General features: G+C 38.7%; 1 protein-coding gene across 3 annotated transcripts in view; it reads left to right on the top strand.

The window, feature by feature from the left end:
* The first annotated feature begins 1,307 nt into the window (after nucleotides 1-1,307).
* cacna1eb (calcium channel, voltage-dependent, R type, alpha 1E subunit b) overlaps nucleotides 1,308-13,706 on the top strand; it is a 225,248-nt gene continuing 212,849 nt past the window's right edge. For 2 of the 3 annotated variants that reach the window (XM_057334282.1, XM_057334280.1), the window contains exon 1: nucleotides 1,308-2,000. In XM_057334282.1, coding sequence (XP_057190265.1) covers nucleotides 1,762-2,000 — 239 coding nt within the window. In that variant the 5' untranslated portion in view covers nucleotides 1,308-1,761. The remainder of the gene's footprint in view (nucleotides 2,001-13,706) is intronic. The other variant, XM_057334281.1, reaches the window with a different exon arrangement.

Here is a 13,706-nt window from a genome sequence, read left to right as displayed (position 1 = left end):
TAGTTAGCCGGGCTGGTAAGTGAAATAATAATATTATTAAAGTGACAGTTCACCTAAAAATGAAAATTCTGTCGTCATTTACAGGTTGTTTCAAACCTGCACACATTTCTTTGTTCTGATGAACACAGAGAAAGATATTTGGAAGAATGTCAGCAATTTTTAGTTTTGGGACATTATCCACTACCATAGTAGGAAAACATATATATATAGGTATATATATCTATATATAATTTAGGAAAACAAACAGCTCTGGGTCACCTTTGACTAATAGTCGAGAGTTGAGAATCTGTAACCTAAATGGAATGTGACTGGTGACCCTTTAATCGGGGGGGGGGGAGTTTGGTCTGGGAAGTCTGGGGAAATGATGCAGCCTAGTTCAATTATTATTCATTATTCGAAGAGTCAGGAGATGCAAGGGGGCTAAACACTGCCTTACGGCTTGCTCACACAATCTATCTGAACCGTGCCTGAGCATGTTTGACTTCCACAGTCTGTGTCCAGGCGCGGTGCGCTTAACTGGGCCCTGGCCATGTTGAAAAGTTGGGCTCGAGAGCGGAATGCACTAACGATTAGGTGGATTATTCTATATTTATGTTCATGTTTAATCAACCCAGGTATTTTGACTTTATCCATCCCTTATGTTTTTTCATCACCATGTCCATTCTGGGGATCCGAAGAACACAGACTTAATCAGTGTAACAAGTAGCATATCACATGTGTTAACCCAATAAAGCAAGCCATTGTGACAGTTGCTCTGAGGTAAGATAAAGACAAATCATTTTCACATTTTTCTATATTTGTATATATTGTTAATGCTCTTATTATAACCAATCAGATTTCTCATTTTAGTATAATAATATTGGCAATGACCTCAACATCATTCAAAATAGTCGAGAGTGTCCACTGATGTTTACAGCTTGAAAGTAGTTTTAGTCTGTGGGCTGTCAGTTGTTTTTAGCATATATTGTGTCAAAAACATTTAGTTTTCACAGTGCTTTCATTCATATTTCTGTGAAAGGAACATTTTCTATGGTCAACTAATGATCAGGCAGTTTGAATTCATGATTAGGGTTAGCAATTATTGAAGATAAATTCCTCAGTTCTGTGCTATAAATCTGATTCATTTGATCAACTGACAAACAAAATAAGGCACTCTCATGGGCCTTTTGCATTCAAAATGTAAAATACATTTCCATGGTAACCAATATTTCTATGTCCTGATTTCCCAAAGCATGTGTATGAGTGTGTGTGGGTGGGGGCGCACTGGGGCAGAGAGAGAGAGAGAGAGAGAGAAATGGGGGCGGGTAAGTGCGAGAGACAAGCCAATATGTGATGCTAAAGGACCACATTCACCGTTATACATCAGAGTAACAGAGTAACAGGTATTGCAATCTGGACTGCATTATATTGTTCCTCTGAGCAGTGACCGTTTGACTGGCATTCAAAGAAATGGACTGGGTGTTGCCTGAATTCTCTGGTTTATAGCTTGAGGGAAATTGGTAAGGATTTCAAATTCATTTTCATTGTTGGACAATCGAAACAGGATTTCATAATCTTTGCAAAGACAGAATTGTCCACCAGAACAGTGCCCCAAAATGGATCAAATGTTTTGAAAAAGCAGTTCTCTGTTCATCAGGACTTCTTATCGTTTGATTTTATCACAAAAAAGTTTCTTTGCGGAGTATAACAGGCAGACCTTTTGCGATATTTTCCAAGGCGATTTTCTATAAGAAGAATGGAATAGGCTGGCACGCTTCTCTTATGAAAGCGGGACGTGTTTCTTCGGGAGACATGGCTCAATCTGAAGACATGCCTAAAGAGTTGGGCGCCGAGGGGAAAGGAGAGAGCGAGTCTGTAGGGGATATGAAACGGGCTCGGACCATGGCTATGTACAACCCAGTCCCGGCCAAGCACAACTGCCTCACCGTTAACAGGTCTCTCTTTATCTTTGCCGAGAATAACATCTTAAGAAAATATGCAAAGAAGATCATTGAGTGGCCATATCCTTTATTAAGCTTTTTAGTCTTTTATGAATGACACAGTTACAAATGGGCGTTGTTGTAATTATTTGGTGGTTATTTTCTGACTATGACTCGTTTGTGATGTTGTGAGCAAAGTGTTTACTGACATACTGTATTTAAACGATCATTTCATTTCATTTAATAATTACCTGTTGGCAAGGAATCCATTATCAAGTTTGTGCAACTCGGCATAAGATGTACAAGTAGTTTTTATTTTTTCTACAGAAAGATTATCTATCATTTATGAAAGCAACTCTATCATTAGTGTGTGATCGTTTGTATACTGTTAACATTTACAAGACTGTTATTCCTGATTTTTCACGCAACAGTGTAGTACTACTTATAGTGTGTCCAAGAACTTGTGTTTGTGAGCGTTCTACTTAAATACTTTTAGTGTAATCCGTACAAGCACAGGGTTGTGGTTTTACAAGGACGTTAATTATTTTAGAAGGGTTTTACACTGAACATTTGTTTCTAGTCTGAATCTGAGTGATCTTAATTCTGTCCAACCATGGCGTTTCTGTCATGTGATCCAAACGCACATGGACAACACCCAAATATTTAATATTTCATAAAATTCACTCGTGTCTGTGCGTCCCATTGCATGATAATTCATCAGCTGTCCAGGAAAAGCCAAATCATTGATTATATCGCTCACCCGAGCTTGTGTGCAAGGTGAAGTCATCGCCACTGTCATTCCCCTTGAAATCTCTAGTTATAATCATGGAAGTTAGGGTGAAAGTCATGCACAGACTACTCTAAGTCCTGATGAAGTGCGGATCCGTTTCATTCACTCACAAATTGCACCATAGTTCTGAAATCAGTCCAGCTCCTACAGGTAGTCTCGGGTTTGGCACTGTGGTGCATCCTCTGTTCCAAATGACAGATGTTTTATGTCAACTGCACTCGGTTTTAAACTAAGCTGCTAGTGTGAAAGCCATTAAATGAAGAAAACCAATCCTCAGTTTGAGGTCAGGGCTCAATAGTGAGAGGCAAAAGACCATTTCTGCTGCTAGGCTTGTGTAGCATTTATCTCTGCGTGTTAAAAAAACATACTTTTTGATGATTCTACGAAGACACCTATTTCTTTGTAAATAAACCTATTTTGGACCAAACATACACGCATATAAAAGTGATTTTGAGAAAAATGCACGCAATGTTGGTAAATTAGACAAGGCAAGACATGTTAGAAAACAAAAACTCAAATGAATGCACCTAGTGCATGATGGACTATACAGCAGATAATATACTGCTCAGTGGTGTTAAAAAGTCCACATTCGAACTTTTTGACTTTTTTTAAAATGTAAAACGTTATGTTATGTTATGTTATATGTTGTAAACTAATTCTAATGACATAATGCAACATTTGTAGGTCACTCATAAAAAAAGCAATTCTAGTAAGCAAATTTCTCTCCAAAACATTTTAAATCATGCTGGAATAATGACATACTGTAGGTTTGTTCGTGCCAAGCTTCAGTGATTGCTGTAATTAAGGCTAAACAAGACAGTAAATACAAATGTTTGTGTTCTGTTTAATACGTTTTAAATTGGTATATGCGGAAAAATGCACATAATTAATATTTGTATCATTTTGGCTGTTTCTCACCCGGAAGGCTGCATTCTCCAGAGGTCGCATTTGGAGGCTGTATACGTCATAAAAATGTCTTATTTTAGAATATTAACCATTTTCAATTTGACCATTATTCTTAATTAAGCGCAAGTTGTTGTAATATGCTTATGACTTGCAAATGTAATGCTCGGTTAACTGAAATAAACCAGGCTTGATGAAGTATGCAGCCTGCAAAGGCGACTTTCGCAGGTTTCAGCCAATGCACATAGCAGACGAGAAACGATGTTCCAACACATTTGAAAAGTTATTTCAAATTGTTTTGTCCACACCTTTAGTGACGGTGATAGACAATGAGCAACAATAGATTCAGTATTAGTATGGGTTGCTTTTTGTATATGTTTTGTGTCGTTTCTGATGTGGACACGGTGTAATCCTGAAGAGCTCAATTAGCTGGTTCAGGTGTATTTAATTAGGTTTTGATCTGAGCTTTGCAGGACATTCGATTTCCATGAGCAGGGTTGGGCACGTCTGGTATAAATGGATATAAATGGAAATCTAAGTGGAAATTTATGAATGGACATTTCATTGAGCAGTCCATGCATGGGTAATGAACCGGTACTTTTTACTCCCCAAGAAAGAAAATATTTTAACAGCTGCTAATCAACAAACAACAACCATTTATCAGTAAATAAATAAGTCATGCAACTAAAATACAAATTAGATTGCAATTTAATTTGATCCATCTTTGTAAATTCTATCACACAAGATGAGCAAAACTCGCAGTCAACCTTCTCTGAGTGTAGAATATGAGTTGCCATGGTAATCCATGCTGCTATGAGAGATGCAAAAATAAGAAAGCTGAACATTCTAGGTTAGTGCATCAGTTCATTTGATCATAGCTGCTTTTTTGTATTATCCAACAAAATATTTCTGTGGCTATACACTCAAAAAAATGATTTTTTGATGCTGTTCACACAACTTGAACAAATCACTTTCATTTAACACAATTGTATAGGTTTCTAGCTAAAAAAAGAAGCTCTTTGGTTGAACATAATTCAATCATGGACAGTGGTTCAGTCATGTTTTCGTAACATGAAATTAACATGTAGAGAGAACATGAGTGAAGCAAGTAAACCCAACAAGATACTCTTATGCACAACTCCTAAAACAGACGTCACAAAAACTGTTTAAAATGCCAACGCGACAGAATACTCAACTCTATTAGCCTGATAGCAAGCAACCACTAAATCAATGTTAAAACTGATTGATTTGTCATTGTTAATGGCATTGAATTAAAATAACTTTTGCACCCGCAATTCATGTTCACAAAATTAAATTTCATCAAACCATTATTGTGATCAGTGTTTGTTTTAGTTGGGACCTTGATGCTTGACATTGTTAAGTCAGTTCCTCCATTTCTCTTTCAATGCTTGTGAATGTGTTTAATGAAAGCACATGTAAAGCATTAAAAAGTGATGTCACAAGAGGACAGTTATAGTTGTTTGCTTTTATGGTGTGTTATAAAATGAAGAAGCTGCTTTAAATTTAGAGTTTGATGATTGATTGATGTGTTCTGGTCACAAATGCAAAGTTTCTGGGGCAAAATAGGCGAAGGTTTTTTTGACATGTTTAAACATCAACAGTCATCACACAAACCTCAACAATGGTGACAATCATCAAACTAATTCAGATAAACAGATCAACTGCAATGCATGCCGGGAGTCATGAGTGAGATTTGTACTATGATGTTACCCAACATGCATTGCAGCATGACGCTTTCTTTTGTTGATTGTCACCATTGTTGAGATTCATACACTGATTCTTCATGTCTAATTGATTCAGCAGTACAATTTTCCTCTATATTATCACATATTGTTAACAATAACACAACAACCTCATGAACAACATGCCAGTAACTTCACAATGACTACACTGGATCCTGCTGATCCCTCTTATTCTTCGCCGAAACAAATGTAGAACAAAACTATTTCGATAGGCAAATAAAATCTAACAATAAAAGACAAATCAAGAGCCCAACTAAAGCAGACACTGATCACAATAATGGTGATTTGTTCGTCTACATGTTAATTTCATGTTGAGGTTACTTGATTCATTTATGTTCTTGCTACATGTTCATTTCATGTTGAGAAAACATGACTCAAACATGTGGAACCACTGTTCATGATTTAATTATGTTAAACCAAAGAATCATTTTTTTGAGTAGACATTTTACATCCCAATGTTCAGAAAACGATCTTTGCTCTTTTAGAAAAAGTTTTTGAAATCATAAAATATTGTCCTAAATATAGTAAAAGCATTTATGATTATTTTGATTCGATTTGAGTCATTTTATAAAAGTATTTTCTTTTCTCAAGTAGAACTAGTTCGCTGCAATATAAAGAAAGAAATACAGTCTGTACAATTCCAGTCAGGAAAATTCTCTCAACAAGAATCTACCCTGATTTCATACTCACTTTTTTAAATTAAATAAATGATTCTCTTTATTTTTGTGAAATACGGCTTTTTTCAGTTTAAACTGAGCAGCTTCTGTACAGCTTTATTCACAACAGCTTATTATTATGCGTCCATATTTGCCTAATTTCATTCTATAAAGTATGCAAAAATGAATATTTCTGACAACTTAGCATGAAAAAAATAACTGTAAATTATATAAGACTGGGTAATGCATAAGGAAATCATATTTCTTCAAATATCTTTAAGTATGGCTTTGTTTCCTACTGCATCTGTAAGCAGAATCTAACCCTGAATGAACTACTGTATGCAAAGAGTTCGTGTCTGGAGGTCATAGATACACAGAATTTGTCTGGCCCCAAAGCTGATGATGTATTAAAAATCTGAACTCAATAGATCTGCCATAATTCAAGCCCTTGAAACGTCTTGGAAAAGCTCCCCATCACTTTCCTATAGGTACTGCTGCTCTCTAGGGAAATTAAGTAACCAGTAAGCTTCAAATACATTGTGTAAACACAAATAATTCCATCTAAACATACACTGATTATCTCTTCATCACGGCACCTATTAGTGGGTAGGGTATATTAGGCAGCAAGAGAATATTTTGTCCTGAAAGTTGATGAGTAAGAAGCATGAAAGATGGTGAAGCATACAGATTAAAGCAAGTTTGACAAGGATGACTGGGTCAGAGCATCTCCAAAACTGCAGCTCTTGTGGGGTGTTCCCGGTCTGCAGTTGTCAGTGTCTATCAAAAATGGTCCCAGGAAGGAACATTGTTGAAGCGGCGAGAGAGTCATGGGCGGCCAAGGCTCATTGATACACATGTTCACTCCTTCTGGACAGTTGCAGCAGCTTCAGATTACCAGTACACACTGAACCGAGAGCTGTTTCTTTTGGATACGTCTGATTCAGAACCGATGATACTGCGCATACGTGTAATTTTTAAAGCGGATTAAAAGCTTGTAAATCAGATACTTCATCAAACATCAGAGGTGTGATACTATAAAACACATTGGAAATATGTTTAGGACTTTATTACTGCCTTATCACTGTATGCACACCGATCTGCAGCGCTGTTTACGTTTAAGCCACTGCTAGAGCGGTTCTCGTTCTCGAGTCAAGAACTGGTTGCAACAGCTTTCGGATGAGCAGTACACTGAACCAAGAGCTGTTTCTTTCGGACACGTCTGATTGAGAGCCGATGAGCTGATGATAGAGAGCATGTGTGATTCACTGTGAGGCTCTGAACAGTGTGGACAACTGATGCTGTGCTAATGCTACAAGTGCACGTGAACCTATAGGACTTAAATATATGGAGCAATCTGCCGAAACGTAACAATATAAATCATATTGGATCATATAGTGTCTGTAAAATGCTGATGAAGATTGTTTTATTCACTTCATATTTTTAAAACTTAAAATATCATAGTTTGCACATCACTGTGTCTGTATTTGGGTGCTTTAGTTGCAAAACTTGTATGTCAGAAACGTGTCAGATCATGATGATGACGTGTTAACTGACAGAAGTTATGGTTAATGATTTATATATTTGAATGTGCTGAGTGTATTTTTATCCCAGCCGGCCGGGATGATTAACTTGTTACGTTACCATGTTACGTCATGGCGAGGGACGTCATTAGGTCAGGGCATAAAAGAATCAGTGAACCGATTCATTTAAAAGAACTGTGCGAAAGATCCGGTTCGCAGAAAAGAACTGGACTTTCCATCACTACGATTGTGTTAGACTTGAGAAATTGAAATGTCTGCACTCTGGTTTACCTAAAGTGATAGTTCACCCAAAAATGAAAATTCTGTCATAATTTACTCACACTCCTGTCATTTCAAACCTTTATGACTTTTTTCTGAAAAACACAAAAGAAGCTATTTTAAGGAAAGTTGTTAACCGAACAGCAGCGGCAGCTGTCAGGAAACGATGAGGGAACAAGGACAGAGGACCCAGGCGCAGACAGCGGGTAAGGGGTTAACATAAATGTTTAATAATAAAACACAAAACATGAAACAAAACCCATGAGAGGGTAAAACATCTAACAGCAAGGAAATTAACAAGAAGGGAAAACAGGGGCCTAAACAACTACACTAAACTCAACAAGACTAGATACAATACAAGACATAAACTACCATTAACAAAACTAGATACACAGCAATACAGACCGGGGTGGTGACAAGGTACGGACAAGGCAAAATAATCCAGCACTAGACAGAAGACTCAAGGGCATTAAATAGGGAACTAAATCAAGAGGGGAACAGGTGTAGGGCATGAAATCATAACGAGCACTAACGAGGAAACAAGAGGGCGGGAACAGAGACGAGACAGAAGAGAGTATGGCAAGCCAACAGGGCCAGAATGCCTCTCTTCACATAAAACAAGAGGTTCTGTCATGATCCCGCCACTAGACCAAGATAAACACGACATGATGTGGCAGAATCATGACAGAAGCCCCTCCTTAAGGAGCGACAAACAGGACTGGACCGACAGCGACACCGACAAAACCAAGAACAGGGCAACATGATAACTAATATACAAAAACACAAGAGTCCAAGGGGGTAGTCCAGAAAGGGCAAAACAGGGGAACACAATAGTCCACACACGGACTGGATGCCGGCGGGCACGGACTGGATGCCGGCGGACACGGACTGGATGCCAGCTACGTCTGGGCAGCGCTCTCTGGCGGCTTGGCAGGACTGGATGGCCGGCTGCACCGGACTGGATGACCAGCTGCACCGGACTGGATGCCCGGCTGCACCGGACTGGATGCCGGCGGGAATGCTGGCTGGACGGCCGGCGGGGATCTGTGGCGGGAACGGGACACCGTTGGCCTCGACCCTGGAGGGGAACCCGACGACCTCGACCCTGGAGGGGAACCCGACGACCTCGACCCTGGAGGGGAACCCGGTGGCATCGACGCCGGAGGGGAACCCGGTGGCATCGACCCCTCCCGCTACGATCCCTCTGTCTGCTGGGTCCTATTCTGGCTGGATTATTCTGTCAGGAAACGATGAGGGAACAAGGACAGAGGACCCAGGCGCAGACAGCGGGTAAGGGGTTAACATAAATGTCTAATAACAAAACACAAAACATGAAGCAAAACCCATGAGAGGGTAAAACATCAAACAGCAAGGATTTTAACAAGAAGGGAAAACAGGGGCCTAGACAACTACACTAAACTCAACAAGACTAGATACAATACAAGACATAAACTACTAGGGATGTAACGATTCACCGTGAGCCGGTTGAAAATCGGTTATAATGAGTGACGATTCAATTCGGTTGAGGCTTGAACTGAATCGCAATACATTCTTTGAACAGCAGGGGCCGCTATTTTCACTGCAAACGTGGATGCTGATATTTCTTAAATGCAAAAAATCCAAGAAAAGCACAGACAGTATTAGTTTGTTTACATTAAAGAGACTTTTTCTATTATTAATTTGTTATAAAATCGCAGTTTACTTTTGTTATTTGAAATAAAACATTATTTTATTATGCAAAGAAACGTGACACATTTAAGAAATAATGCAAGGGAAGTTGTTCATTTTTAATTTGTTTCAACTTATTTTGTAAAAATAAATCGTGAGTAAATCGTGAAAAAATCGCATTGTGAGAGCAGAATCGTGAATCGCATCGCATCGTGAGCTGAATGAATCGTTACATCCCTATAAACTACCATTAACAAAACTAGATACACAGCACTACAGACCAGGGTGGTGACAAGGTACAGACAAGGCAAAATTATCCAACACAAGACAGAAGACTCAAGGGCATTAAATAGGGAACTAAATCAATAGGGGAACAGGTGTAGGGCATGAAATCATAACGAGCACTAACGATGAAACAAGAGGGCAGGAACATAGACCAGAGAGAGTATGGCAAGCCAACAGGGCCAGAATGCATATCTCCACATAAAACAAGAGGTTCTGTCATGATCCCGCCACTAGACCAAGATAAACACGACATGATGTGGCGGAATCATGACAGCACCCATACACTTCTATTGTATGGACACAAAACCAATGCAAGTAAATGGGTGTCAGCTAACAACATTCTTCAAAATATATGTTTTGTGTTCTGCGGAAGAAAGTCATACAGGTTTGAAATGACAAGATGGTGAGTAAATGATGACAGCATTTTCATTTTGGGTCAACTATCACTTTAAATCCTTTTACAAGACTTGGGATCCCTTCTTAAATTACTTCGTTTAAAGGTTTACCTTGCTCACCTCCAACTGGTAACAATCCATAACTTTCAACTATTAAAAGGCTGTATTCAGAAGGAATATAAAGTTTATTTTTATATTTTATTATTTTTTTCCAAATTTGAATTATTTTGGGCGATTATTTGGGTGAGGGGAAGGTGTGTGGGAGAGATTAATGTGGACAGTTTCCTTTAGTGTACTGTTTTCTCTATGATGTACCATTCTGTACTGTCATTGAAAGTCCACTGATATTATCCCAAGTTGCTTCAGACTTGGTCAGAATAATGTAGAGATTTGACTGATGTGAAATTGTAAAAGGCTTTGTGATATCTTAAACAGTGTTGCCATGGTAATGCCTCAAAATTTGATGTAATATGTTTGTGTTTTTGGAGCTGTTATCATGCTTATAATGTAATGAAATTTAGCACACGACACTCAATTCAATTCAATTTTATTTTATTTATATAGCGCTTTTAACAATGTGCATTGTTCCAAAGCAGCTTTACAGGATAAAAACAGGAAAACACAGAAAAGGTAAAACTCAGCACAGCGCATGGTGTTTATAACACTAATAAATGCAGTCTCCCGGTGATCAAGCCAACATGGCCCTGTGGCGAGGAACCCAAACTCCAATGATAAATAAATGGAGAAAAAAACCTTGGGAGAAACCAGATTCAGCCGGGATGGCCAGATCTCCTCTGACGTGTCACAGCTGCACTCACTGACTTTGATTTGATTGTGTGCAAAAGCTTAGAGATGGGTGAGGCAGGGGACTCTTCAGCGCCCCATTTTGACTAAATTGTTGGAGTTATTTAATCTGCAGTCACAAAATTTGGTACATATGTTGTTCTCCCCCATCCCAACATTTTTCAAAGTTACAGTCAATGGCTCCGCCCCACAGGAAGTCAGCCATTTTGGAATTAAGGTGGATTATTTGACAATTTGACTAGCGACCTCAATGCCAGTGGTTCTCAAACGTGGAACTGTGGACAAGACAGAAAACTGAAAACTCTATATTTTATTTTACATTTTGTGTTTTAAATACAATTTTAAATGTTTAGCATGTGATAGATACTTTAAATACGGAATACATATCAGCCATGTCCAATTTGAATGTAGTAATTATTCTTTATTTATCATTGGTGGATGTAACTCAGTGTGACAGACAGCTCAAACACAGAGCGGGAGCAGACAGATGCTTGTGCGTCTCTCACTCACTCTCTCTCTTCCGATTAGCTGCGTGTAAATTAATCTTATGTATTACTGCACTTGAACCGCTGTTTAAAGCTATTGTTATTGCTGTAAAGAGCTAATTTAACGCGTCTGCATCTACTCGAGGTTAAATCAATGAAGCACACGTTGTGATTTAGTTTTGATGCGCCGCTGCAGTCTCTGTTTGTTATATACAGCTTTTCTTGATGTTTAAATATATGTTTATTTATTTATCTTCTGTGTTAAATATTCTTTCCACATTGTTTGTCTTTAATACAGGTTTGTAGACTTTCTGCATGTCCCCACAAAGCTAATAAATCCCCCATAGGAGTAATTTACAGAGCCCTGTTTAGAGTGCACTACAGACAAGTGTTTTGTGTATTACTGCTGACTAACTTAATAAACATGAGAAAATAACTTGTTCTTTAGTTTGAAAACAGCAAGTAAACAAAAGGTCTTTTCATTATTAATAGTACATTAGAATTGGAGGACGAGGTTTAAAGATAAAGATTCACAGCTCTACTATTTCATTTGAGTGTTTATTCATATGATTTCCTATGGTGGTCAGTAGGTGGTACTTGGAACTAGAGGTCTTCTCGAGTCCAAAGATCTTTACCTGACCCGAAATGACCAGAATCACTTTTACCCGACGTGCATACATTTTTTTTTTAAATGAAGACCCTGACCCAGCGTAAACATTTTTTGAACCAGACTGGACCCGAATGTAAACGTGTTTGACGTATGTGTGTCTGCAGCCCCGCACACCAGCCAAACCATCGGAGATTGGCAGAAACAAATCCTAGTGGCCTGGTAACCAGTTCGGCTCGCTTTTCCGTTAATTTTTTTAAATTACGCATTAGCCTATATTTTGTGTTATTGTAATTTCAGAATTCGTCTTTCAGTTGTAACCAGTGGATATGAAAAACTAAATGGGTCAATAAAAATGAAATGGCAATAAATCATTGCTCCTCTTGTTACAATTGGCAACTCTGGCAAATGGCTCAAATGGTTTAATCCAGTTTTCTTGATCTGGCTCAACGTAAATTAGCCTACCATGCAGCCACACGATGTCGCAAGGGGGGGGTTGGCAACTGAACGCACACACGAGCGACGCACTCTTTATGTACGGGACAGTTCGTGTCTATTTAGCAAAAACGTATTTATTTTAAATTACCTGAGATCCGAAGACACTAATATTATACCAGACCCGTGTCCAAGGCACCCGTGAATCTTTTAGATCCGAACCCGCTCGTGTCTCGGGTCGGACCTCGGGTTTTCGGTTGTAAGTGGACCGGTGAAGACCTCTAAAAACAGTGTAATCCAACACGTTGAGAAATGCAGTTGACACAAACAAGACTTCGCAATGACAGAATGACAGAACCAGGCTTAGACAGAGGTAATGAGCTAAATACACACAGGTGAGAATGATCAGTAGTAAATGAGTCCAGGCAATAGGTTATGGGAAATGTAGTGAACATTGACAGTCCGGGTGAGAGTCCCCTTTTGTGGAGCACGAGGGCACTGCAGCTGACAAACGTTACAAGATGTAGCAACATGACGTATGTCACTCACATCTGACTTTAAAATCGTCCACTTTTATTTACCTAAATCACTCTAGTCTTAATCAGAATAATGTAGAGACATAGCTGATATTAAATTGTGAAAGAATTTGTGAAATCTTAAATAGTATTGCCATGGTAACTGGTCAAACCTTTACACTATATTTGAGCTCTTGGTATTCTTAGAATGTCATGAACTTTGGCGCGCAATAGATCATTAGGCATAGACAACAGCTTTCACAAGAAGGGAAGATAATAAAAATTTCAAATGCCATGGTGATGCAGTTTATGGCAAAAAAGTGAAGCAGGAAGTGTCTCATATCTACAGTATAAATTAATTGATTTGGATCAGACTTCAACACTTAAATGCACATGCCCACCGTGCATTGTTCTGAGAGCCACCATGTAGAGATGGTACAGTGCTGCTGGGGCCATCATTGTTGAGATATCCTTAATACGTGTTGCCATGGAAATGTGTAAAACCTTAATACCTTAGTTAGTAAGTTAGTTAGTAAGACTTTAGTCCTCGGCGCCCTCCCAGAATATTTTAGATGTGTCTCTATGTAAAACACCCCATTCGACTCATCCACTGGTTAGTGTGTTAATTGGGGAGACTAATTACCATACCAATTAACATTCGGAGTGGGGACTGATGCATTGG

This window comes from Triplophysa rosa, linkage group LG5 (genome assembly GCF_024868665.1).
Source record: "Triplophysa rosa linkage group LG5, Trosa_1v2, whole genome shotgun sequence".
NCBI classification, from domain to species: domain Eukaryota; kingdom Metazoa; phylum Chordata; class Actinopteri; order Cypriniformes; family Nemacheilidae; genus Triplophysa; species Triplophysa rosa.
The sequence above is the reverse complement of the archived record's forward strand: the minus strand, read 5'-3'. Positions and strand labels throughout refer to the sequence as shown.